Consider the following 25,939-nt stretch of genomic DNA (forward strand, 5'->3'; position numbering starts at 1 on the left):
TGTTATTATTATGGTATATATTGAAGTTATGTTGATTTGTTTTGACCTCTTTGACAAATGTTAGTCTATATTTTCATACAGAAAGTGAGGACGCAGATTTTTTATCCTGTTCTGAAAACAGGAATCAGAAAATCTGAACGATGCTGAGGAAAGGTGTGAGGGGCTCATCAAGAGCAAGATCCAGCTGGAGGCCAAACTCAAAGAGACGACTGAGAGGCTGGAGGATGAAGAGGAGATGAATTCTGAGTTGACTGCCAAGAAGAGGAAGCTGGAGGACGAGTGCTCTGAGCTGAAGAAGGACATTGATGACCTGGAACTCACCCTGGCCAAAGTGGAGAAGGAGAAGCACGCCACTGAAAACAAGGTCTCATGCTTTACCATAGACAGTCTAACCAAACAATAATCCAAGCGATAATCAACTCAAAACATGGAATTCAAGCCGTATTCTGGGTGCAGGAAAAATTGTGGAATTTTAGTTGCGGGGTACTCCTCACATTCATTGAATGTTCAGCTCCCCCTTTGTTTATGGCGTAAAAATGGTGTAAAATTGTAAAAAATCTAGTGTTAAATCAATAATACATTACTTGTTGATACATTTAAAATCTGAATGAAATTAATGCAATACATTTCAAACTAAATCTTTGTAGTGACCAAAGACAAATTTTGTTGTGACCGTTTTCAGGTTAAAAATCTGACAGAGGAGATGTCGTCTATGGATGAGAGTGTTGCCAAGCTGACCAAGGAGAAGAAAGCCCTCCAAGAGGCCCACCAGCAGACACTGGACGACCTGCAGGCAGAGGAGGACAAAGTCAACACTCTGACCAAGGCCAAGACCAAGCTGGAACAGCAAGTGGATGACGTGAGAGGAGTTTGTCATTTTGGCCATGATAGTATGCAAGATGACATTATCTTCAGTTGTTTAGAGTTCAACAATATGTGTATTTTTATGTTGTAGCTTGAGGGTTCTCTGGAACAAGAGAAGAAGCTCCGTATGGACCTTGAGAGATCCAAGAGAAAGCTGGAGGGAGATCTGAAACTGGCCCAGGAATCCATAATGGACCTGGAGAATGACAAGCAGCAGTCTGATGAGAAGATCAAGAAGTAAACACAATCAAATGGCTACAATATTACCTACTATGTTGATCAACACAATGGTTGTTCTTGACTAATTATTGAAATTATGAATTAGCATTTGCACGTGATTTTTATAAACTATGTGAATGGTATAATTCTCTGTCTTTAAACTATCGAACCAAAACCAACTGTGCAATCATTGTGTTTGTGTTTCTTAGGAAGGACTTTGAGGCCACCCAGCTCCTCAGCAAGGTTGAGGATGAGCAGTCTCTGGGAGCTCAGCTGCAGAAGAAGATCAAGGAACTCCAGGTACAGTACAGGATCTAAGCTCCTGTACAGGAAAGCAAACACCTGAATAATTTCCTGACAAAAACTGTGACATATTTCTTCTGGTAGCACACATTTTTACTGGTGGCTTCTGATGGCTGAGTAGGTTGGAACATGTTGTTTCTTGCTGATGTTTCTGATGTTGCTGATGTTGTTAAGATGGGGCTTTCATAGAGTTAGATAGAGGACAAATACTTTATCGGTGACATTATGGCCTATGTGATAGCATGGACAGCTCCATTTTAATACAGTCAATTGTTTTCTTCTTTTGTGCTTGAAACAAGTGTAAACCTAATATTGGTGATTTACCACCACCTGCAGAGCTGGAGTCCTGAGCCATATCAAAATCTTGTCATTTATTTATTGCCATGACTAGATGGCGGTGTTATTGCTTAAAGCCATTTTCTAACCATAGGCAACACAATTTGAAGAAGACAATGCTCTAATCATTGTCCCAGTTAACTACTTTAAAATGGTGGAAGCTCTCAATGGCAATGTCCATGCTAAAATGGTTTATATCCATCTAGAGACCTCTATCTAACTTTATGGGTGGATTTTACTGATTTGGGTTTGGTTCCTACACGGGACACTGTCTATTGAATATATTAGTGTAACTGGCTTTGTTTCAACATATGAATATTCTTGGTACCATTTGAAAGGAAACACTTTAAAGTTTGTGGAAAAGTGAATTAAATGTAGGAGAATAACACAATAGATCTGATAGAAGAAAATGTAACGTTTTTTTTCTACCACCATCTTTGTAATGCAACAGAAAGATCCCAAGTCTAGCCATCACTCTGGTTGTAATTCCGATAGTGTCTACAAGAGGGCAGCAGTGCATGTTAAAGTTTCAGACTGATAACTTGAAGTATGGGCAAGCCACAAGACATTTAGTGTGACGTCACCCAGGTACATTTGGACAAATTGTGAAGGACACATTTACATTACATTTCTCTGCAAGAATATCATCAAATCTGTATACTTTGACTTTGATTGAGCTTTTACAGTATTAGTAGCCATATTGTAAGTTCAACATTTGTGAAACACCCAGTTTTCATAACTTCATAACTCTCCATGTTCTTGCAATTTTTGTCCAAAAGGAAAAGTCTTGTTGTCGCACAATGTTAGCAGAAAAATTGTGTGACAGATACTCCCGTAAAAGCCCAGCTCATTGGTTATCTAGCTAGTTTTGTTTGGCCCCGATTGGTGCTTATTTGACAAAGTTACAGTCAATCAAGTGAAGGCCACCCGTGTCATTGGCATGCCATGAAAGCTTTGCTCTCTGACCAAATGTGGTGTCCTACAGGATGTACTACATCTCTAATGATATAGTGACGTTTTGTTATGTTCTAGAATCTCTGAGGAATAAATGCAATGTAATTTGACTGGTTGAAACAACGTTTAGATTTCAACAGAATCCTTTCTTTGTAAATTGAACGAGTGGACCTTCTAAATCGATTCTATATGGACCTTTGATTTGACCTTCTATATGGACCTTTGATTTGACCTTTTTAGGATATGAAAAAGTATTTTATCTAACAAAACGACTCTTCATGTTATCTATGGGACCCTTGGGATGGTAAATCAGAGCAAGATTTCAGAATGTAAAATATACATCCTTTTATTATTTTGTGAGGTTCCAATGTTTCAACTTTATTGTTCATTCCCCGCTGCTCCTGCCCCCTACTTTAGGCCCGTATTGAGGAGCTGGAAGAAGAAATTGAGGCTGAGCGTGCTGCCAGGGCCAAAGTTGAGAAGCAGAGGGCTGATCTCTCCAGGGAACTTGAGGAGATCAGCGAGAGGCTGGAGGAGGCCGGAGGTGCCACTGCTGCTCAGATTGAGATGAACAAGAAGCGTGAGGCTGAGTTCCAGAAGCTGCGTCGTGATCTTGAAGAGTCCACCCTGCAGCATGAAGCCACAGCCGCCGCTCTGCGCAAGAAGCAGGCCGACAGTGTGGCTGAGCTCGGGGAGCAGATCGACAACCTGCAGCGTGTCAAACAGAAGCTGGAGAAGGAGAAGAGTGAGTACAAGATGGAGATTGATGACCTCTCCACCAACATGGACTCCATTGCCAAGGCTAAGGTGATTAGTGATGTTTTGGTCAAGCGGTGTTGAGGAGGGTCAACTACATTTCCATTTATGTGAACTGAAGTAATAATGGTACATGTTTCACTAACAGGGCAATCTGGAGAAGATGTGCCGTACTCTAGAGGACCAGCTAAGTGAGATCAAGACGAAGAATGATGAGAATCTTCGCCAGGTCACTGACATCAGTGGACAGAGGGCCAGACTTCTGACAGAAAATGGTACCATCAACAATGAACAACAAACCAATGCTTTCCTTAAGTGGTACACAATAAAATGTGTTGAGGGCTTGAAGTCCAGTCCACATTCAAATATTTGGAGAAATTACTATTCACCATCTAACATTGCCCTACAACACATTTTCAATCATAGAGAACAGAGACCCCATTAACAAGATGTCCCTCTATCTCTGCAGGTGAGTTTGGCCGCCAGCTGGAAGAGAAGGAAGCCCTGGTGTCTCAGATGACCAGAGGAAAACAGGCCTTCACCCAGCAGGTGGAGGAGCTGAAGAGGCAGATTGAGGAGGAGGTCAAGGTAAGGGACCAATCTGGACTCCACCAACCACAGAGTGTAGAGAAATATCTACATGTAGACGGTGACTACGCCACCCTCAGAGACTTCAAATCAAATTGTCACGTGCTTGGTAAACAACAGGTGTGGATTAACAGTGAAATGCTTACTTATGGGCCCTTCCCAACAATGCAGAGAGAAACATAGAGAAATAATAGAAAAATAATAACAGGAGGAATAAATAAATACACAATGACTAATGATAACTTGGCTATATACACAGGTTACCAGTATTGAGTAATGATAACCTGGCTGTATACACGGGGTACCAGTACTGAGTAATGATAACTTAGCTATATACATGGGGTACTGAGTCGATGTGCAGGGGAACGAGGTAATTGAGTTAGATATGTACATAAAGGTAGAGGTAAAGTAACTAGGCAACAGGATAGATAATAAGAAGTAGCAGCAGCGAATGGGATGAGTCAAAAGAGTTAGTGCAGATAGTCTGGGTAGCTATTTGGTTAACTATTTAGCATTCTTATGGCTTGGGGATAGAAGCTGTTCAGGGTCCTGTTTTTTCCAGTCTGGGTGCATCGGTACAGTTTGCCCCGCGGAAGCAGAGTGAACAGTCTATGACTTGGGTGGCTGGAGTCTTTGACAATTTTTAAGGCCTTTCTCTGACATCGCCTAGAACAGAAGTTCTGGATGGCAGAGAGCTCGGCCCCAGTGATGTACTGCTCCATACGCACTACCCCTCTGTAGCACCTTGTGGTTAGATGCCAAGAAGTTGCCAAGCGATGATGCAGGATGCAGCCGGTTAAGATGCTCTCGATGGTGCAGCTGTAGAACTTTTTGAGGATCTGAGGGCCCATGCCAAATCTTTTCAGCTTCCTGAGGAGGAAGAGGCATTGTCGTGCCCTCTTCATGACTGTGTTGGTGTGTGTGAAGACCATGTTATTTACTTGTGGACACAGAGGACCTTGAAGCTCCCGACTCGCTCCACTACAGCTGTGTCGATGTGGATTTGGTCTTGTTCGGCTCTCCGTTTCCTGTAATCCACGATCAGCTCCTTTGTCTTGCTGATGTGGGGCGAACAAGGAGTACAGGTGCGGACTAAGCATGCACCCGAGGGGCCCCTGTTTTGACGGTCAGTGTGGCAGATGTGTTGTTGCCTAGGCGCACCACCTGGGGGCGACCCGTCAGAAAGTCACAGGGTCCTGAGCTTATTGATGAGTTTGGAGGGCACTATGGTGTTAAATGTACACCAGGAAGAGTAGCTGCTGCTTTTGCAACAGCCAATGGGGTTCCTAATAAAATACCAAATACTTAGCTGTAGTCAATGAACAGCATTCTCACATAGGTGTTCCTCTTGTCCAGGTGGGAGAGGGCGGAGTGCAATAGAGATTGCGTCATCCGTGGATCTGTTGGGAAGGTATGCAAGTTGGAGTGGGTCCAGGGTGCCTCCTTGTTCAGCCAAGATTCAGAGAAACAGAATATTACAGTTCTTTAGGTCCCGTTGATAAGAGTTCGTCCAGTTTGTTCTCCAGTGATTGTACGCTAGCCAATAGAACAAAGGGAAAGTTGGTTTATTTGTTTGCTGACGTAATCTCATTAGGAGGCTGCCTCACCTGCCTCTTTTTGGCCGCCACTTCCTCTTTCGAGTACCAGGGATTAGGGCCTGGTCCGGAGTAAGCAGAATGCCCAGAGTTGCCGATTCGTTGAGATAGAAATCTTCATCCAAATTGAGGCAAGTGATCGCTCTTCTGATGTCCAGAAGATGTTTTTGGGTCAAAGGAAATGATAGTGGAGACATTGCATACCAAAAAGTTAAGATCAGCATACATTATTTACATTTTTTTATAGCAGAGTAAAATGTCCACTATCCACTATAGCGCCATCTACTGTCATTTGTTTTACTATCTCTCTAATTTCTCTTTATCTTTTCCTTTCTATCTCACAGGCAAAAAATGCACTGGCCCATGGTGTCCAGTCTGCCCGCCATGACTGTGACCTACTGAGGGAGCAGTTTGAGGAGGAGCAGGAGGCAAAGGCAGAGCTGCAACGCGGCATGTCCAAGGCCAACAGTGAGGTGGCTCAGTGGAGGACTAAGTATGAAACTGATGCCATTCAGCGCACAGAGGAGCTGGAGGAGGCCAAGTGAGTCGCACGCAACAGCAGGAACTCACATATAGGGTGTGGGTGGTGACGTTGTAGTGGTACAGTAGTCTCATAAACCCACACCTTAGGCAACAGCAGTGTGGTCTGGTTTCAATTTTGACACTTTCTTGGCAACTTTAATAAGAAAAATAATTTGGGGTGGGTCCTATTAAAAATAACCTGTGATCCCCATCTTAGTAGCTGCCATCTTGCTCGCTGCTATCTGTATTTTATTCAAACAGATACGGTACCCACCATGTCATTTCAACGTGGAGAATTTGGGTCACATTTGGTAGATATATCTATTGTTTTATTTATCCGTTATTTTACCAGGTAAGTTGACTGAGAACACAATCTCATTTGCAGCAACGACCTGGGGAATAGTTCCAGGGGAGAGGAGGGGGATGAATGAGCCAATTGTAAACTGGGGATTATTAGGTGACCGTAATGGTTTGATGGCCAGATTGGGAATTTAGCCAGGACACCGGGGTTAACAACCCTACTCTTACAATAAGTGTCATGGGATCTTTAATGACCTCAGAGAGTCAGGACACCCGTTTAACGTCCCATACAAAAGACGGCACCCTACACAGGGCAGTGTCCCCAATCGCTGCCCTGGGGCATTGAGAGGAAAGAGTGCCTCCTACTGGCCCTCCAACACCACTTCCAGCAGCATCTGTTCTCTCATCCAGGGACTGACCAGGACCTGCTTAGCTTCAGAAGCAAGCCAGCAGTGGTATGCAGGGTGGTATGCTGATGGCATACATTGATCAATGAGATTCCAGCACATTTTCACCAATAATTAAACAATTTAAAAAATCAATCAGATCATGTGTTAGCCGTCACCCACATAGCTGATATTTTGGCGATGTCGAAGGTGTCACTTCATTGGAACTGTCAAATCGGTTAGAAGCCACTCTTGATCATTGTCATCAAGCCACACCTATCCCACTTGCGTAACAAATTCAGACCAAGAAAGTGTAGCTGTATAGAAATTATGACGCTCAAATTGAAACTCATTAAACAAAACAATGAGGATTTCTCACTCCGCCAGGACAGCGGAGTCAATCACCACCTTCCGGAGACACCTGAAACCCCACCTCTTTAAGGAATACCTAGGATAGGATAAGTAATCCTTCTCACCCCCCCCTAAAAGATTTAGATGCACTATTGTAAAGTGACTGTTCCACTGGATGTCATAAGGTGAATGCACCAATTTGTAAGTCGCTCTGGATAAGAGCGTCTGCTAAATGACTTAAATGTAATGTAAATGTCATCCTAATGGAGGACAAGATTACATCTATCATCCTAATGGAGGATAAGATTACATCTATCATCCTAATGGAGGTGTACAGTCGTGGCAAAAAGTTTTGAGAATTACACAAAAAAGTCTGCTGCCTCAGTGTCTTTAGATATTTTTGTCTGATGTTACTATGGAATACTGACGTATAATTACAAGCATTTAAAAAGTGTCAAAGGCTTTTACTGAAAATTCCATGAAGTTGATGCAAAGAGTCAATATTTGCACTGTTGACTCTTCTTTTTCAAGAATTGCAATTCATCTGATCACTCTTCATAACATTCTTGAGTATATGCAAATTGCCATCATGCAAACTGAGGCAGCAGACTTGTTGAAAATTTATATGTGTCATTCTCAAAACCTTTGGCCACGACTGTAGATTACATCTATCACCCTATTGGAGGAGTAGATTACATCTCACATTCCAGTGTTCAAATTTGTAAGCAAGGCTGCATGGGATTTCTCTTAATGCGACTCCGTGCAGCCAATGACAGTGCCAGTTTTACGTGTATGCCAGGTGCCATTTGTGGATTTGACAGTTCCACCTTTGACACAACCAAAACAACCGCAATGTGGATGTCGATTTAAAGAGGATCTGATTGAATAGAACCCTTAATGTTATCAATGTGCTCGATCAAATGACACAACCAAATTACCTGGATTTCAACTAGTTGAGATGACATTAAAGTATATAGTGCAAGTGATCAATGCCGTTCGAGATTCGGTGCAGATTATTACAGCAATGGTAAGATTTCCACAGACTGACAACCCTGAATGCTTTCTATGATTACATAAGACATTTATTGAGTAACCTCAAAATGTGGCCATGTATGTGTTACTCATTACTCTGTGGAAATCTAATGTACAATAACAAATATTTGTACATTAGTTTGTAAGATTGTTAATAACTTAATGTTAGGCTGTCTTACAAAAGTAATATCAAATTGTGAGTCTTTTTTAAAATTCCAGTTTGTCTACAAATTAATAATTGATGTTGCATTCACATCTCCATTTCAACCAAAAATCAAGGTTAATTAATAGGTCTAAATCAAACTTTAAAGGATGGTTTGATTTAGTCATTTTTTAACTTAGATCTTAGGTTCAGAGACTTGAGATGGAGACATCAAAACAACATTTAATTTACTAACTTGTAGATTCCATTAGAAAGCTGCCAAAGCTTAAAATGCTGGGCCTTTATGTATTGTCTGTTTTTAGTTGAGTCCTGGATTACATTTAAACAATAAGATGACTTCCCATCAACAGCATCATTGATAATATAATTGATAAAGTATGGCTCCAGTTCATTTGCTCTGTTAAAGCTACCCTTTTGGAATGACTTTGATAACAACGCAACACTGAACCTATTAAGTCTCAACAACCATTCTCACGACAACAGATTGGTAACAGCCTGTGACAAATATGGAAGTTAAAACCCTGGATGGAGGACCAAAGGGTAGTTGTAGATAGATCAACTCTCCAGTAGGAGGTGCTGTCCAGCCTATTGTTTTTTTCTGATAGAGATTATTACGTTGAAGATCTGATGTTGTTTCAAAGGTACAAATTCAACACATTTTATGCAAGGTTTGTCAGTGTTGAACATGTCACCATGTTGATGTAATCCTGTAGTTTAATTTTCACCTTTCACCACAGTTTGTTCATACCTTTTTTTAAATCCAATGTATTTTATGTAACAATACATTGACAAATGTTGAAACAATGTTGATTGAACCAGTTTGTGCCCAGTGGGTAGTTATATAGGCCGTGACATAGTACCAAACTGCCATTCTACTATGTACAGAGGGGTTAGGCCAGAACATTAGAACATTGTGGGAGGCAACCAAGATGTCTAGAGAGACTAGTGGTAGGGGGCTCTGAGAAAATGTCAAGTATTGTAACATTTGTTTTGGAAAAAATTGTTCACAATAAAACCACCCTCTGTCGTCCAACAGGAAGAAGCTTGCCCAGCGTCTGCAGGAGGCTGAAGAGACCATTGAGGCAGTTAACGCCAAGTGCGCCTCCCTGGAGAAGACCAAGCAGAGGCTGCAGGGAGAGGTGGAGGACATAATGATTGACATTGAGAGAGCAAACACAATGGCCTCCAACCTTGACAAGAAGCAGAGAAACTTTGACAAGGTGAAAATGAATAAACCTCACTCTAGGGTAATATTTTCTGTCTGAAATTTGATCAGTTGTCGTATAATTGTACCATATTCCTGATTCAAAACTCCATCAATGAGTTGTAATGAAAATCCTATGGATTTCCTTAGGTTCTGTCAGAGTGGAAGCAGAAGTATGAGGAAAGCCAGGCTGAGCTGGAAGGAGCTCAGAAGGAGGCTCGCTCTATGAGCACTGAACTCTTCAAGATGAAGAACTCCTACGAGGAGGCTCTGGATCATCTGGAGACTCTGAAGAGAGAGAACAAGAACCTGCAACGTGAGCATCTGACAGCAGTTCTATTTTGCTCATGTATTGTAAAGATGGAGGGAGCTTTAACCATCAAACTTACATTAAATTACTATTACACCATCTCTGAGTATAAAATTATATTTTTTGTACTCGTAATCAGCGTTCCTATGAACAACCCAAGGAAGTGAAGGGCAATTATATTTGCAAGACCATATGAAGTGCTGTTAATTATTTATCTGTTATTATGATTCAATGTCAACTTCAGTGCATTGGTAATATCCACAAAAAATTATCTCTCAAGTCTAAACTGCTCCTGTGTTTGTGTGTGCAGAGGAGATCTCTGACCTGACTGAGCAGATCGGAGAGACTGGCAAGAGCATTCATGAGCTAGAGAAGGCCAAGAAGACTGTGGAGACAGAGAAGTCTGAGATCCAGACGGCTCTGGAGGAGGCTGAGGTACAAACTACAGCTGTTTGATGGGAAAAGCAGTGTTACCCGAGCCAATGCTAGCTACAGTCCAATGATGTCTGTAATGGTGTTTATTGTAGTCATATATATTTAATTGCTGGTGTTATTCACATCCAAATCTATTGAACACAAATTACCTGACTGCTTCTCCCTGTCCAGGGCACACTGGAGCACGAGGAATCCAAGATTCTGCGTGTGCAACTGGAGCTGAACCAGGTCAAGGGTGAGGTAGACAGGAAGATTGCTGAGAAGGATGAGGAGATGGAGCAGATCAAGAGGAACAGCCAGAGGTTGACTGACTCCATGCAGAGCACCCTGGACTCTGAGGTCAGGAGCAGGAATGATGCCCTGAGGGTGAAGAAGAAGATGGAGGGAGACCTGAATGAGATGGAGATCCAGCTGAGCCACGCCAACCGCCAAGCGGCCGAGGCCCAGAAACATCTGAGGAATGTCCAGGGACAGCTCAAGGTAAAGGGAATGGGACATCAGGCTCAAACATCTAAAAATGGGGAGGGATTTGTTTGTGAATCTTTAAAACAGGCTTTAACCATGCAATTTAAAATATTGAATCTATTGGACTAATATACTGTGGAAATGTAGGGATAATGAGGAAATTCTTACCAATAAACATATTTATCACCGATCCTATCACCTCTACTTCCACAAGTCCCAATGAACCTGTCATTATGAACCCCAGGATGCCCAACTGCACCTTGATGACGCCGTCCGTGCCTCAGAGGACATGAAGGAGCAGGCAGCCATGGTGGAGCGCAGGAACGGTCTGATGGTGGCTGAAATCGAGGAGCTGAGAGTTGCCCTGGAGGTGACAGAGAGAGGCCGCAAAGTGGCTGAGACTGAGCTGGTGGACGCCAGCGAGCGTGTTGGACTGCTGCACTCCCAGGTACAGGTCAAAATCAAATTCTTATGAAACTCAACCAAACATACCATTTACACAGTGCTTGCTTTTATATGTCGTAACTTCTGCCTTATGACAAGTAAATTCTCTTGAGAGTCAAACCATTTGTCTTGTTTCCTCCAGAACACCAGCCTTCTGAACACCAAGAAGAAGCTGGAGACTGACCTGGTGCAGGTGCAGGGAGAGGTGGAGGACATCGTCCAGGAAAGCAGGAATGCAGAGGAGAAGGCCAAGAAGGCCATCACTGATGTGAGTTCTCATGATCTATTGAATTACATCAACTTCATTTAGCCCCAATGATAACAGGGCTGGTTAACACTAGTATTGGCTGAGCCTCGAGGCATCCCAGTTTGAGGCAACATCGATTCTAACAGCCTAATAAATACATTTCATCTACAGTGCCTTCAGAAAGTATTCATACCCTTCGACTGATTCCACATTTTGTTGTGGTACTGCTTGAATTCAAAATGTATTAATTAGATTTTTGTCTCACCAATCTACACACAATACCCCATAATGACAACGTGAAAACATGTTTTTAGGACATTTTTTAAAACGTGTTAAATGAAATACAGATGTAATTTCCATAAGTATCTATCAAGTTAGCATTTTTACTGCAGGGTGTTCATGGCTCCCAACGGCTCCCAACGTCTCGATTCCTCTCTGCCAAACTGACGTTGGTTTAGTAGATATGTATGTTGGAACATTGGTACATCATGGGAGGCAGCCTGTCTGTCTTGAGCTACCTTCCTGTAGGTTTTTGCTCTAAATCTATCCAACAAATGTATTTATAAAGCCCTTTTTACATCATTAGATGTCACAAAGTTCTTACACAGAAACTCAGCCTAAAACCTCAAACAGCAAGCAATGCAGATGTAGAACCTAGGAACATAGGAAGAAATCTAGAGAGGAACCAGGCTCTAAGAGGTGGCCAGTCCTCTTCTGAATGTGCTGGGCAGAGATTATAAGAGTACATGGCCATTAAGGTCAGATCGTTCTTTAAGGTGTTCAAATGTTCCATAGATGACCAGCAGGGTCAAATAATAATCACAGTGGGAGAATTAGAGGGAGCATACTTAAGTTCACACCAGACACCAGATAAGACAGGGGAATTACACCAGATAGCACAGACTGACCCTAGCTCCCCGGTACATATAGTACAGCATAGATAATGGAGGATGAGAAGGGGGAGGGATCGGGGACACTGTGACCCCGTCTGACGATAATCCTGGACAGGGCCAACCAGTTAGGACATAACCACACCCACTTTGCCAAAGCACATTCCCCTCACTACTAAAGGGATATCAACAGATCACCAACTTACTACCCCAATGCACAAGCCCGAGGGGGCCGCAAAACACTCAAGTGACGCACCCCTCCTAGGGACGGCATGGAAGAGCACTAGTAAGCCAGTGACTCAGCCCCAGTAATAGGGTTAGAGGCAGAGAATCTCAGTGGAGAGAGCTGAGCCAGCCAGGCAGACACAGCAAGGGTGGTTAGTCACTCCAGTGCCTTGCCATTCACCTTCGCACCCCTGGGCCAGACTACACTCAATCATATGACCTACTGAAGAGATTAGTCTTCAGTAAAGACTTAAAGGTTGAGACCGAGTCTGCGTCTCTCACATGGACAGGCAGACCATTCCATAAAAATGGAGCTCTATAAGAGAAAGCCCTGCCTCCAGCTGTTTGCTTAGAAATTCTAGGGACAATAAGGAGGCCTGCGTCTTGTGATCGAGCGTACTTGTGGGTAGGTACGGCAGGACCAAATCGGAAAGATAGATAGGAACAAGTCCATGAAATGCTTTGTAGGTTAGCAGTAAAACCTTGAAAATCAGCGATAGCCTTAACAGGAAGAGGCCAGCACTGGAGTAATATGATCAAGATTTTAGCAGCTGTATTTCAAATCAAATCAAATTGTATTAGTCACATGCGCCGAATACAACAAGTGTAGTAGACCTAACACTGAAATGCTTACTTACGAGCCCCTAACCAACATTGCAGTTACAAAAAATACGGATAAGAATAAGAAATAAAAGTAACAAGTAATTAAAGAGTAGCAGTAAAATGTCAACATCAAGACTATATACAAATGATAAAAACAGAGAGTAGCAGCGATCAAATTGTCTGGGTAGCCATTTGATTAGGTGTTCAGGAGTCTTATGGCTTGGGGGGTAGAAGCTGTTTAGAAGCCTCCAAGACTTCGCGCTCCAGCACTGCTTGCCGTGCGGTAGCAGAGAGAACGGTCTATGACCAAGGTAGCTAGAGTCTTTGACAATTTTTAGGGCCTTCCTCTTACACTGCCTGGTAATAGAGGTCCTGGATGGCAGGAAGTTTGGCTCCAGTGATGAACTGAGCCGTTCGCACCACCCTCTGTAGTGCCTTGCAGTTGCCATACCAGGCAGTGATGCTCTCAATGGTGCAGCTGTAGAACCCTTTGAGGATCTGAGAACCCATGCCAAATCTTTTCAGTCTACTCAGGGGGAATAGGTTTTGTTGTGCCCACTTCACGACTGTCTTGGTGTGCTTGGACCATGATAGTTTGTTGGTGGTCTACCCTTAACACCTGGGGGCGGCCCGTCATGAAGTCCAGGATCCAGTTGCAGAGGGAGGTGTTTTGTCCCAGGCTCCTTAGCTTATTGATGAGCTTTGAGGGCACTGTGGTGTTGAACGCTGAGCTGTCGTCAATGAATATCATTCTCACATTTGTCCAGGTGGGAAAGGGCAGCGCATGCTCGCAGTACACATCCTGGTAATCTGTCTGGCCCTGTGGCCTTGTGAATGTTGACCTGTTTAAAGTTCTTACTCACATCGGCTGCGGAGAGCGTGATCACACAGTCTTCCAGAACAGCTGGTGCTCTCATGCATGTTTCAGTGTTATTTGCCTTGAAGCGAGCATAAAAGTAGTTTAGCTCGTCTAGTAGGCTTGTGTCACTGGGCAGTTCTTGGCTGTGCTTCCCTCTGTAGTCGGTAATGGTTTGCAAGCCCTGCCACATCTGATGAGCATCAGAGTTGGTGTAATACAATTCCATATTAGTCCTGTATAGACACTTTTCCTGTTTGATGGTTAGGGTTAGGGTTAGAGGGCACATTTCTAATAAGCTTCCGGGTTAGAGTCCCTCTCCTTGAAAGTGGCTGCTCTAGCCTTTATCTCAGTGCGGATGTCAGACTCGTCAAAGGAAAAAAAGGATTCTGCCAGTCCGTGGTGAGTAATCGCAGTCCTGATGTCCAGAAGTTATTTTCCGTCACGAGAGACTGTTGCGGCAACAATATGTACAAAATAAGTAAAAACATACGTTGCAAATAAACTAACAAAAAAAGCACAATCGGTTGGGGGCACATAAAACGTCTGCCTTCTTCTCCGTCTGCCTTCTTCTCCGTCTGCCTTCTTCTCCGTCGCCAGAACTCCGGAACTGACTGAAGTTTATTTTATGTTTTATCCGGGTAGTCGGAGAGTAGAGCATTGCAGTAGTCTAATCTAGAAGTGACAAAAATATGGATGAGATTTTCATCATAATTTTTGCATAAGTTTTAGATTTTTGCAATGTTATTATGGTGGGAAAAAAGCTGCCCTTTAAATATTCTTGATATGTTCATCAAATGAGAGATCAGGGTCCAGAGTAATGCCAAGGTCCTTCAGTTTTATTTGAGGTGACTGTACAACCATCAATATTGTTTGTCAGATCAAACAGCATATCTCTTTATTTCTTGGGGCCTAGAACTAGCACCTCTGTTTTGTCCGAGATTCAAAGTAAAACGTTTGCCGCCGTCCACTTCCTTATGTCTGAAACACAGGCTTCCAGGGTAGACAATTTTGGAGCTTCACCATGTTTTGTCAAAATGTACAGCTGCATGTCGTCCACATAGCAGTGAGAGTTGAAATTGTGGTTTCGAATGACATCACCAAGAGTTAGGATATATAGTGAAAACGATAGTGGTACTAAAATGTTAAAAATTCTAATAATGAGCTGGTTGATATTCTGCATCCAGTTAATTATAACTGAGGTTGGAGCAAAAACCTACAGAAGGGTTGGAGAACCCTGGTCTAGAGAGACATACATTAAACAAACTACCATTCCAGGCCGCCATGATGGCTGAGGAGCTGAAGAAGGAGCAGGACACCAGCTCTCACCTGGAGAGGATGAAGAAGAACCTGGAGGTCACAGTCAAGGACCTGCAGCACCGCCTGGATGAGGCTGAGAACCTGGCCATGAAGGGAGGCAAGAAGCAGCTCCAGAAACTGGAGTCCAGGGTGAGTTAACAACAGGGTGGATTAGAGTGGATTGAAAAACAGATTTCTGGACATTGTTTCTTGGGCATTGTGTAATGACTTTTTCTCTCAATAACCCACCTAGATAATGAAAATCTGCTGTTAACATTACAGATCCCTTCAATTAAAATGTTAAAAGTATATGAACAGACAGCTACTGTACGTCCTTGACCGAGTAGAAGAATATACCTCTGTTTTACAAAGATTTGTTATGTATGATTTCACCACCTCAAACAAATGCCTATGTTAATTTCTTCTACAAAGGTGCGTGAGCTTGAGACTGAGTTGGAGTCCGAGCAGAAAAGAGGTATAGATGCGGTCAAGGGAGTCCGCAAGTATGAGCGCCGAGTCAAGGAGCTCACCTACCAGGTAACAGGAAGTGCCTTTTTCACAAAATCTACACTAACACAAACAGGTTGGAGTATAAAACTGAGGCAGTGAATCTTTGATTTTGACCCACAGACTGACGAGGATAAGAAGAACGTTGGAAGGCTTCAGGACCTGGTAGATAAGCTGCAGATGAAAGTGAAGGCCTACAAGAGGCAGGCTGAGGAAGCAGTAAGTCACCTGCTGTACTTAGTCAAATACTCTGAAAGCATGCTTTCGAAAACATATTTTTCCCTCGTTACCTTCATGTAAATACAGTTTAGTTACAGCTGAGATTAACAAAAGTTGAAACACTGGTCGCCCCAGGCGCATTTGTTATTGTTTCTGTTTTGTTTATCAAACAAAGGAGATGAGTATGAAGTGTTGTGGTAAAATAAAATCTATTCTGTTTGCAAGTTAGTGAAACTTGACACCCCTACCCAACAGTGCAGTAGTCAATAATAGTATAACCAATAAAAGGTAAAGAAATATATAACCCTAACACGAGAAATAAACAAGAAGATAATTATAGATAATTTAAGTCAATGATGTGAAAGAAAACAAAAGTGTTTGTTGTTTTGAGAAACATCTGTGTTGTTGTAATAACATCTTTGTTGTTGTAATAACATATTTGTGTTGTTGTAATAACATCTTTGTGTTGTTGTAATAACATCTTTGTATGGCAAGTAATTTGTAATAACATCTGCATGTATGTTGTAATAACATCTTTGTTGTTGTAATAACATATTTGTTGTTGTGGTATTAACGGATTCCAACTTTAAAGTGCTTCTGCACATTAGTCAATATTGACTCAATTGATATGGCAAGTAATTGCTGAAGATATTATGCACATTTCTCAGTGCATAGTATAGGGTTAGTATTAATTTGCAGTCCTGGTGGCTGGTCTACTGGTAGTGCCAGTGCCCCTGGATCAGATATGTCCCTGCAAGCAGTGGTTTGATCCCCGTTTACCCCGCAGGCAGTGGTTTGATCCCTGTTCACCCTGCAGGCAGTGGTTTGATCCCCGTTCACCCTGCAGGCAGTGGTTTGATCCCCGTTCACCCTGCAGGCAGTGGTTTGATCCCCGTTCACCCTGCAGGCAGTGGTTTGATCCCCGTTCACCCTGCAGGCAGTGGTCTGATCCCCGTTCACCCTGCAGGCAGTGGTTTGATCCCCGTTCACCCTGCAAGCAGTGGTTTGATCCCCGTTCACCCTGCAAGCAGTGGTCTGATCCCCGTTCACCCTGCAAGCAGTGGTTTGATCCCCGTTCACCCTGCAAGCAGTGGTCTGATCCCCGTTCACCCTGCAAGCAGTGGTTTGATCCCCGTTCACCCTGCAGGCAGTGGTTTGATCCCCGTTCACCCTGCAGGCAGTGGTTTGATCCCCGTTCACCCTGCAGGCAGTGGTTTGATCCCCGTTCACCCTGCAGGCAGTGGTTTGATCCCCGTTCACACTTTCTCTGCTGTATCATCAGCTCCCTATTTACAGCACATTGCTATCTGAAGATAAAAAACACATTTAAAACACTTATTTTTAAAGAATATGAATTTGCTTCCTGAATCTTCAAACAATATACTGATGTTATGCTCTCCCTCTCAGGAGGAAGCAGCCAACCAGCACATGTCTAAATTCAGGAAGGTGCAGCATGAGCTGGAGGAGGCTGAGGAGCGTGCTGACATTGCTGAGACTCAAGTCAACAAGCTCAGAGCCAAGACCCGTGACGGTGGAAAGGTAAAGAGCTGCTGCTAAACCTACAAACCTGTTCAAATATGGCCACATCAACTCCACCTATGCTTCAGTATAATTCAAACTAAAATGGAACTTTGAAATTCAAAATAAAAAATCCAAGCTTATTACTGAGCCTTAAATGCTTGATTGATTATATTATTTTGATGTTCATTAATTTAGCATGTTCATTATTTCATACTGATCCATTATTTTCTTTCTTCCTTCCTACAGGGCAAAGAAGCTTCTGAATAAACAAGATCAAAGTCTCTTAACATTTTACTGTGTTGCATAAAATATGATTTTCATGGTGAAATTGTGAGCATTGATTAAAAACATGTTGGCCAACATATACTTTTTTTGGACTGTTGTCGTGTCTTACTATTATTAAATGATATGACATGCTATTTTATCAAATTGATTACCTAACGTTTAATTGATTACGTGATTGAAATAAACCATTCCTCAATTCAACCATTAATAACCTGGGGCACCACGGAAGTGGTAATCTCCCGAATCCACTCTCGTTACAGCAGCCATGTTTTTGGGTTAACAGCTGAGGAATGAGGCTGGAGAAATGTCAGTGGAGCTGCCCTTTGCTCATGTCAATGCCAGAGCATTAACTTTCAGCCAGAAGGGTCCTACTAATCACCCCAAACAACTCCAAACAGGTACCCAAAATAAAAACCAGGTACCAAAAACAACCCCATAGCTAGTTAGCTGTTTCTAGCCAGTTTGTCCTGGGAGAATGACATTGGGTTGTTATTTTACTTGACATGCATCTTTGATTAATCTCTCCTCATTCATCTTTCAAGCATCCACATGGGTTAGGGCTAATGAAAACCCAATGAGGAGATGGAAGAGATGGGACTTGCTGCGTGTCAATCATCTCAAATGGAACCCAGTTCTATTTGAACATTTGGCACCGCCGCGTATTTCCGAAACCCAGGTTCTTCTGATACCTATTTTGACATTATTAGTCAACCAGGATGTCCTCACATTGCTAACATTTGCCTGCGTAATTGAGCAAAAGCAAGATATGTGAGCTGGATAAAAAAGATCTGGATGAACCGAGGCACCCATAAGATGTATTGGATCAAGTGTTGTTGTCAAATCCTCCCAAGACCCTGCCAAAATACATCAAAAATGTGCAATGAAGGTTTTATAGTAACAGTTTACTCAATTGCTTAATGACAATCTGGCAGTTATCAGAATATCAATCCCCCCCAGAATAAGTTTGGAGTTTAGAGAAACATGTCCCTCAAATACAAAATTGCAGATCGTATATCATGCAAGATCTTTGAACATTAAAATATACTGAACAAAAATAAACACAACATGCAACAATTTCAAACATTTTATTGAGTTACAGTTCACATAAGGAAATCAGTCAATTGAAATACAATTCATTAGGCCCTAATCTATGGATTTCACATGACTGAGAATATAGATATGCATCTGCTGGTCACAGATACCTTAAATAAATATTAGGGACGTGGATCAGAACACCAGCCCGTATCTGGTGTGCCCACCATTTGCCTCATGCAGTGACACATCATCTTCGCATAGAGTTAATCCGGCTGTTGATTGTGGCCTGTGGAATGTTGTCCCAACTCCTCTGCAATGGATGTGCAAAGTTTCTGAGTATTGGCGGGAACTAGAACCTGCTGTCACGCACATCGATTCAGAGCAACCCAAACATGCTCAATGTGTGACATGTCTGGTGAGTACGCAGGCCATGGAAGAACTGGGACACGTTCAGCTTCCAGGAATTGTGCACAGCTCCTCGCGATACAGGGCAGTGCATTATCATGCTGAAACATGAGGTGATGGTGGCGGATGAATGGCGGCGGATGAATGGCAGGAAAGTGGCCCTCAGGATCTCATCACGGTATCTCTGCAGCTTCAACATTTTCTCGATCTCGAGTACGAGGCTGGCAACATCGTTACTTCAATGGACATTGTGTGCTACCATCCTCAAAGCTCAGCTTAGTGAGGTACATGAGCGTAAGGCCTTTGCTTTCCTGCGGCATGTACATTGTGAGTTTGTAGAGAATAATGAGACTTGCTCTGCAGTGTTCTTCAAATCAGTTAGGGAAAAGGGTTAGGGTTAGGGTTAGGTTTAGGGTTAGGTTTTGAATATAATTGTGTTTCGTTTCAACTAGTTAGTTTTACGGTGCACAGGCCTATCTCCTGTTTATCCCTCCCATTTCTGATGATCTGATATAATAGGTGTAGTACTTAAAAAGGCCCGTAGATGTCCTCCTAAGATCATAAATTAAACTGAGTTAAGCTCCAAGTTGCCTCTTTTTCTGGGTGGCCGTACAGAAGTCGATGTGGTGAGAGATTCATTCAACCATAGTGTTGTTAAATATGAACATAAACGCCATATTGTGCATTTAAATGCTTTTGTTAACCCTTTCATGCGTGAGTTCCAAATATCTCTAACAGTCGCCCCAGCGTGAGTTTTTTTATGCACGTGATGTTAGAATGTTCTCTCCATTCCAGAATGTGATTGATACGTAACAGTACATTTTATCCGCGCTGCCCTCAAACTAAAGCACACACACAGCCTGTTTATATTTATAGGTTGTTTTAACTTCAATTTCAAATGATTTTCTAACAAGTTTTTATTTTCTAAAAACAGTTTGAATTTAGGTGTGTTCTGCCTCCTCATTCATTCACATAAAAAATTGTCATTTTTACTTTTGCGGATAATTACATTTTTCATCCAATTACAAAAATACCTTGTTCAGTAATCATCTCACCTGTTAGTTGGCGGTGAACTGTGCTGCCGTTGAGGACAGCAGTGTCGATCAGATGGAAAAATATCTTCTTATACCACTTGTTCGTTTTCCGTGTGCATTCCACAAAGCTGTTTATCATGTCTGCCTTATCCACGGCCCCCATTTTGAGGTTATAATCAAGCACACAATCTGGTTTGATCTTTCTCTCTCCGGTCAGGTGGTCCACCTTCCCTGTGGCTGACATGGTTGCTGTATGGACAGTGGAGAGGACATGGACGTCTCGCTTGTCATGCCACTTTACTGCCAGCTGTTGACCGTTCTCCTGGAATTCCACCTCCCCTCTCTGCATCTTCCCGCATCCGAATGCCGGCATCCCCTTCTGGTTCGACCTGACTGAGCCACAGGCCCCTGTGCTGTTGGAGAGCAGATGCTGGAAGAGTGTGGGACTGCTGTACCAATTGTCCACGTACAAAGTGTGTCCCTTGCCGAGATGAGGAGCCAGCATGGTCATCACCACGGACCCTGACACCCCAAGCCCCTCATAATGTTTGATGTCAGTGGTGGACCCTGTGTAAACTATAATATCCTGGACAAATCCTGTCTTCACGTCGCACATGACAAAGAACTTGACTCCAAACCTGTGCCTTTTGGAGGGTATATATTGACGGAACGCCAGCCTACCTTTCCATAACATCAGGGACTCATCAATGCATAGGTCCTTGTATGGCACAAAGACCCGACCAAATGCTGATGTCAGGCTGATAAGAACATTTCTTATTTTGTATAACGGGTCACTTAGGATGGCAGTAGCATTGTTGACAAAATGCAGGCATCGCAGCAGAACGAGGAAGCGATCTTGGGAAAAGAGGGAGGCAAAGAAGGGAGTTGCAAACATAGGATCTGTGCTCCAGTATTCTCTTAGGGAGTTCTTCTGTACTATTCCCATGAGAACGACTGTCACCAGGAAGGTATACATTTCACTAATTGTGGTTGTCACCCATTTAGCGAGTTTCCCCCTCACTCCTGGCTCTCTCCTCTCCTGTAGCTCTAAGGCATAGCGATTGGTCTCCTCAACTATCTCTCCCACCAGCTCCTCTGTCAGAAACAACTTGAATCACTCTGCCTCAGTTGGAAATGGCAAGGGGCGTTGCACTCCAGACTGGGACTCGTCAAAGCAGACAGCAGGGCCAGGTGGGGTGAAATGACTGGTGGCCTTCCAGCTACCACAGAACTCCTGTACTTCATCCACTGTCGGTCTGCCTCCATCACCACCGGCATCTTCAAAGGGACCTGGTACTTCCTCAGTTGACACGGGAAATTCAGATTCAGGGTTCTCAATGGCTACAAGGTTGAGGGGCAGCTCCTCACTGTCACTGTCAGAATCTGATTCCTGACTTTCATACTCAGACTCATTGTCCGAATTTTTAAAAATCTCCAGAATTTCCACATTTGTGAGTTGTCTCCTTTTGAAAGACATTGTTAATGCTACAGCTTAGCTCACTAACTACATACATAAACAACAACACTGAATGGCGCAGAGTGGGAGGTTACGTGGTTGACTGTCGGCACGCGCCACTTGTATCAATAAATCACTATCAGAAAATGTTTTGTGTGGCAATTATTTGTGTATTTACGATTTTATTCACATTTTTTCAATTCTTGGTGACAACTCATGCATTCCGATTCTTGCACAGATTGTAATGGGCACATATTATGTGTGTAAAATACTTTTTTGAAGGTTGTACTGATTATTATGAGCTAAGCTAATTCCAGCTGTGTAGCCATGTTTGTTGACATACAATGCATTCTGGGATTCACGTCTGTTTGACCAAAGATGTTATAACAAAATGAGGTGAGTAAGAGTTCACACATTTTTTGAGGACTTCCGGAAATTAATGGTGGGATGTGAACTACGGTAGATGACACACCCCTTCAACATGCAAACTACAAACAGACCAAACTAATCTCCTCTTCTCTCATTATCTTCGGTTTCTGTGAGGAAAAAATGCATGGCTGCGCACTGAAACTAATCGTCTGATTACTTTCGATTTCTATAAAGTGTTTTACCTAGTTATTTCGATCAATGGTGAGCTCACCCATGATGTAATTCATTATATATAGTAATTGCTATTAGCTAATTCATATTGTAGTTTACATCAGCCGAGAGTTAGAAAATATGACTGCTTGTGTTGGGTCAATCTATCCTCAGCGCTAGGACAAATGTAGCCTACATTTTTCCGGTTAGGATGATTGTGTTATGCTATATCTTCTTCTGTGAATATCTGAACAATGCATCCAAAAATAAACTGCTGACATTCTGGACGTAACTTTGTAAGGACTGTGTTTGTGTAAATATTTTCAGAAAAAAGCCAGATCAAACGCTGATTGTTGCGTCATTCGAAACTGCCGTTCTAAACGAGCATTCTAAACACACGGGTGTGATCGTAAGCTTCAGGGACCACTGTAGAGCGATCACACCCGTGTGATGGTACGTGTGAAAGGGTTAAAGGAAAGGAAAAACCTAAAAGAGGAAGTGCCAAACTAAAACCAAACAAACCATAAATATATAGAGAGTAAAAATAAAACATGAATAAAACCGTGTTCTTCTCCATCCATTTTCCTATCTGTTAAAACCCATTTTCTAAAACCTCTCGTTCAGGCCATTTGGCGTTATTATCTGCAGGTGCTGGATCCACTCCCGTTCTTCCCTCTTTCGCTGCCCACAGGTCCAGCCTATATGTGCCTGTAACCCTGATATGGTAAGGTGTGTGATGGGGTGCTCCTGGAAGTGGGTTATGAGTTCCGTTTGTAGGTGTGCCCTTTTAATGTTATACAGGTGTTGTTTCGTTTGTAGGTGTGCCCTTTTAATGGGTTAGGGTTTAGGGTTTAGGGTTTAGGGTTCAGGGTTCAGGGTTAGGGTTAGGGTTAGGTTTCTAGTTTTGAGTCGCTTGATCCACTTTCATCTCTGACACGTGGAAACCGGAGGGGGGAAGGGAGGGGGTGCACTCCACATCATATACGCGCGGGCCGGAGGGTACGGGCGCGGCTGGCTAAAGTTGTAGGCCCCATGGTTGCCCACTTGTAGATTAACCCATAGGTTGGGTTAAAGGGTCGTCTGTCCGTAGGGTAGGGGTTAGGTATAGTTGGTGGAATGGTTAAGGTTAGGGTTGAGGTTAGGGTTGAGGTTAGGGTTGAGGTTAGGGTAAGGGTTAGTTTGTCTAGTTTTGAGTCGGTTGATCCACTTCCATCTCTGATACGTGGAATCCAAAGGGGGGGAAGGGAGGGGGGTGCACTCCACATCATATACGCGCGGGCCGGCCAAAGTAGTAGGCCCCATGGTTGCCCACTTGTAGATTAACCCGTTGGTTGGGTTAAAAGACTGTCTGTCAGTAGGTTTTAGGGTTAGATATAGTTTTTAGAGTGGTGAAGGTTAGGTTTAAGGTTAGGGTAAGGAATAGTTTTTTTAGAGAGGTTAAGGTTAGGTTTAGGTAAGGTTTTTTTAGAGTGGTTAAGGTTAGGGTTAGGTTTAGGGTTAGGTATAGTTTTTCAGAATGGTTAAGGTTAGGTTTAGGTAGGTCTGTCAACTCAACTTAGGATCAGGCAAAGCCCTTGAGTTGCGTCCCTTATGCAGGTCCGGTCCTCGGTTGGTTGCCATGTGTCCATGTCGAGTGGTATGGTCATGGTGTCCAGGTCCGCTATGTCAACGGAGGTGGAAAGCATAGTGCAACCTAGGAGTTTTACTCCCTTACGGATCCTTCTTCTTTAGCTCCATGTTGTCTATGTATCCACTTCAGTGTTCGTCAGTCTTTGGTCCTGGATGTTTTCAGTCATGTGTGTAATTAGGAGTTATTCCCTTTCAGGATCCTAATTCCAAATTAACCCATGTCTAGTCGAATCCAGCTGGTCTGTATGGGTATACTCGGCGTAGGATCAGGCAAAACCATCGAGTTGCGTACCTTGTGCAGGTCCGGACCTCAGTCGGTTGCCATGTGTCCCTGTCAAGTGGTCAGTCTTTAAACTACCAGTGGTTTGAGCAGACAAAAACCCAGGAGGCGAGCCCTCTCTATGGTTGTCATGCATCCACCCTTGGAGTTCCGTCCTGTGTTTCAGTGGGTGTATGGAGGGTTTAGGAACAGACAAACCTTCTCTGGCTTACGTATGAAACGTCCGGCAGTAGTAGAAGTTCATTGTCATGTGTCCACCCCACCATCTCAGTCGTAGGTGATTCAGTGGTTTTGGGTAATAGTGACCAGTGGAGTTACTCCCTTCCAGGATCGTAACGTTTCCAGAGGTATATCATCCCTAGACAGTGAATTTGTTCGTAGTCCAGGTAAAAAAAGTGGTTCGGTTGTCCAGGCTAAGTACGGCGGGGTAAGGGATCCCCCCCATGGGAAATTATTCCGTGGGATCCAATTCTCCGCCAGACATTATTACTATCCATATCCTCCTGTCTTCTTGCTTGGTGTATGGAAGGGCCTAATTGCTTCGGGTGTAATCGCTGCGGGGGAGTCGCCAAGGTTGGGGTCCCCAGAGTTGTTGGAGAAAAAAGGTTCTCGTCCATTGGGGGTGCTGGTGGGTGTCTCCAAAAAATATTTTAGAAGGATGGTAGGTTGGTGAAGGTTTTTTTTGTTTAAATTTGGTCTATTTGTGTTCTATTTTATTGTTTCTTTCCGTCAAGGGTCCATGGTCATGGTAACTCTTACTTCCAGAAACAAAAAAGAAAAAAGAAAAATCATATAAATATATATATATATATTTTTTTGTAATAATGTGTAAGTAAAAGTAACTAAAAGGTAAATATTTTTTGAGAGTCCGTGGTCACGGTAACTCTATAGTGCTATTGGAGGTCTATTTTTGTGGTCTAAATGACCCCCTATTTTTTATATGGGAGGTGGGGTGTGTAAGGTGCGGGTGCAGTGTATGCCCAGATGTTCCTCAGCTGTACTGGAAGCCTCAGTGGTGGTCCAGCCCGTGGTAGTGGTGTTGGTCCTGGAGGTTTTTTTTTAGGGGGCGTCCATCCATGGTCCGTGAGTCTCGGTGAGATTCTTTGATGTCTTCGTTGTGGTTTTTATTTTGGAAGTGGCTGTTGACCAAGGAATCCTTAAGATTTTTGTTCCTTTTGAAGGCCAGGATGGGTGTGTGGAGAGGGAGTAGTTGTTTGGATTTGAGTCTATTTTGGATGCGAGTAGCCACTCGGTAGCTTGGTGAGTTGTATGGTGGGGGTAGGCCATCAGGTATGGTCGGGTTGATCTTCTGGCATTGGTTCCCATTGGAAGGGGTGTTGGTCCTTGAGGGGTTTGGGAGGTCCATCCTTGGTCCGTGGGTCCCGGTGAGATTCTTTGGTTTGTGTTTTTGTTTTTAGAGGTGGCAGCTGACCAAGGAATCCTTAAGATTCTTGTTCCTTTTGAAGGCCAGGATGGGTATGTGAAGAGGGAGTAGTTGTTTGGACTGGAGTGTTTATTTGGATGCGAGTAGCCACTCGGTAGCTTGGTGAGTTGTATGGTGGGGGTAGGCCATCAGGTATGGTGGGGTTGATCCACTTCTAGGGAGAGTTTCTTTAACATCGGTTCCTGTTGGAAGTGGTGT

At 43.2% G+C, this 25,939-nt stretch overlaps 2 protein-coding genes across 2 annotated transcripts in view; one reads left to right on the top strand and one right to left on the bottom strand.

Annotated features, from left to right (window-relative positions):
- LOC118378624 (myosin heavy chain, fast skeletal muscle-like) overlaps positions 1-17,958 on the top strand; it is a 38,173-nt gene extending 20,215 nt beyond the window's left edge. Inside the window, exons 23-41 of the mRNA XM_035765609.2 lie at positions 122-364; positions 683-859; positions 956-1,101; positions 1,293-1,383; positions 3,094-3,483; positions 3,581-3,707; positions 3,902-4,020; positions 5,960-6,156; positions 9,406-9,589; positions 9,724-9,889; positions 10,194-10,318; positions 10,490-10,798; positions 11,028-11,231; positions 11,370-11,495; positions 15,327-15,497; positions 15,780-15,884; positions 15,978-16,073; positions 17,481-17,612; positions 17,841-17,958. Of these exons, the coding sequence (XP_035621502.2) occupies positions 122-364; positions 683-859; positions 956-1,101; positions 1,293-1,383; positions 3,094-3,483; positions 3,581-3,707; positions 3,902-4,020; positions 5,960-6,156; positions 9,406-9,589; positions 9,724-9,889; positions 10,194-10,318; positions 10,490-10,798; positions 11,028-11,231; positions 11,370-11,495; positions 15,327-15,497; positions 15,780-15,884; positions 15,978-16,073; positions 17,481-17,612; positions 17,841-17,861 (3,129 nt within the window). The 3' untranslated portion in view covers positions 17,862-17,958. The remainder of the gene's footprint in view (positions 1-121; positions 365-682; positions 860-955; positions 1,102-1,292; positions 1,384-3,093; positions 3,484-3,580; positions 3,708-3,901; positions 4,021-5,959; positions 6,157-9,405; positions 9,590-9,723; positions 9,890-10,193; positions 10,319-10,489; positions 10,799-11,027; positions 11,232-11,369; positions 11,496-15,326; positions 15,498-15,779; positions 15,885-15,977; positions 16,074-17,480; positions 17,613-17,840) is intronic.
- Positions 17,959-19,552: 1,594 nt separating this feature from the next.
- On the bottom strand, positions 19,553-21,329 carry LOC127926791 (piggyBac transposable element-derived protein 4-like). The gene is made up of 2 exons (XM_052512421.1): positions 20,655-21,329; positions 19,553-19,630 (listed from the first exon to the last, which is right to left on the bottom strand). Exons 1-2 carry the CDS (start codon positions 21,327-21,329, stop codon positions 19,553-19,555), a joined length of 753 nt encoding a protein of 250 aa, XP_052368381.1.
- Between the last annotated feature and the right edge of the window lie 4,610 nt (positions 21,330-25,939).

The sequence above is a fragment of the Oncorhynchus keta genome, unplaced genomic scaffold (genome assembly GCF_023373465.1).
Source record: "Oncorhynchus keta strain PuntledgeMale-10-30-2019 unplaced genomic scaffold, Oket_V2 Un_contig_8328_pilon_pilon, whole genome shotgun sequence".
Taxonomy (NCBI): Eukaryota; Metazoa; Chordata; class Actinopteri; order Salmoniformes; family Salmonidae; genus Oncorhynchus; species Oncorhynchus keta.

Bases quoted from the DNA above. Each gene is read 5' to 3' on its own strand.
- LOC127926791 (XM_052512421.1), bottom strand. From the start codon at position 21,329: ATGTATACCTTCCTGGTGACAGTCGTTCTCATGGGAATAGTACAGAAG. The intron at 19,631-20,654 runs GTAAAGTGGCAT...TACATGCCGCAG, and splicing joins AGAACGGTCAACAGCTGGCA to GAAAGCAAAGGCCTTACGCT.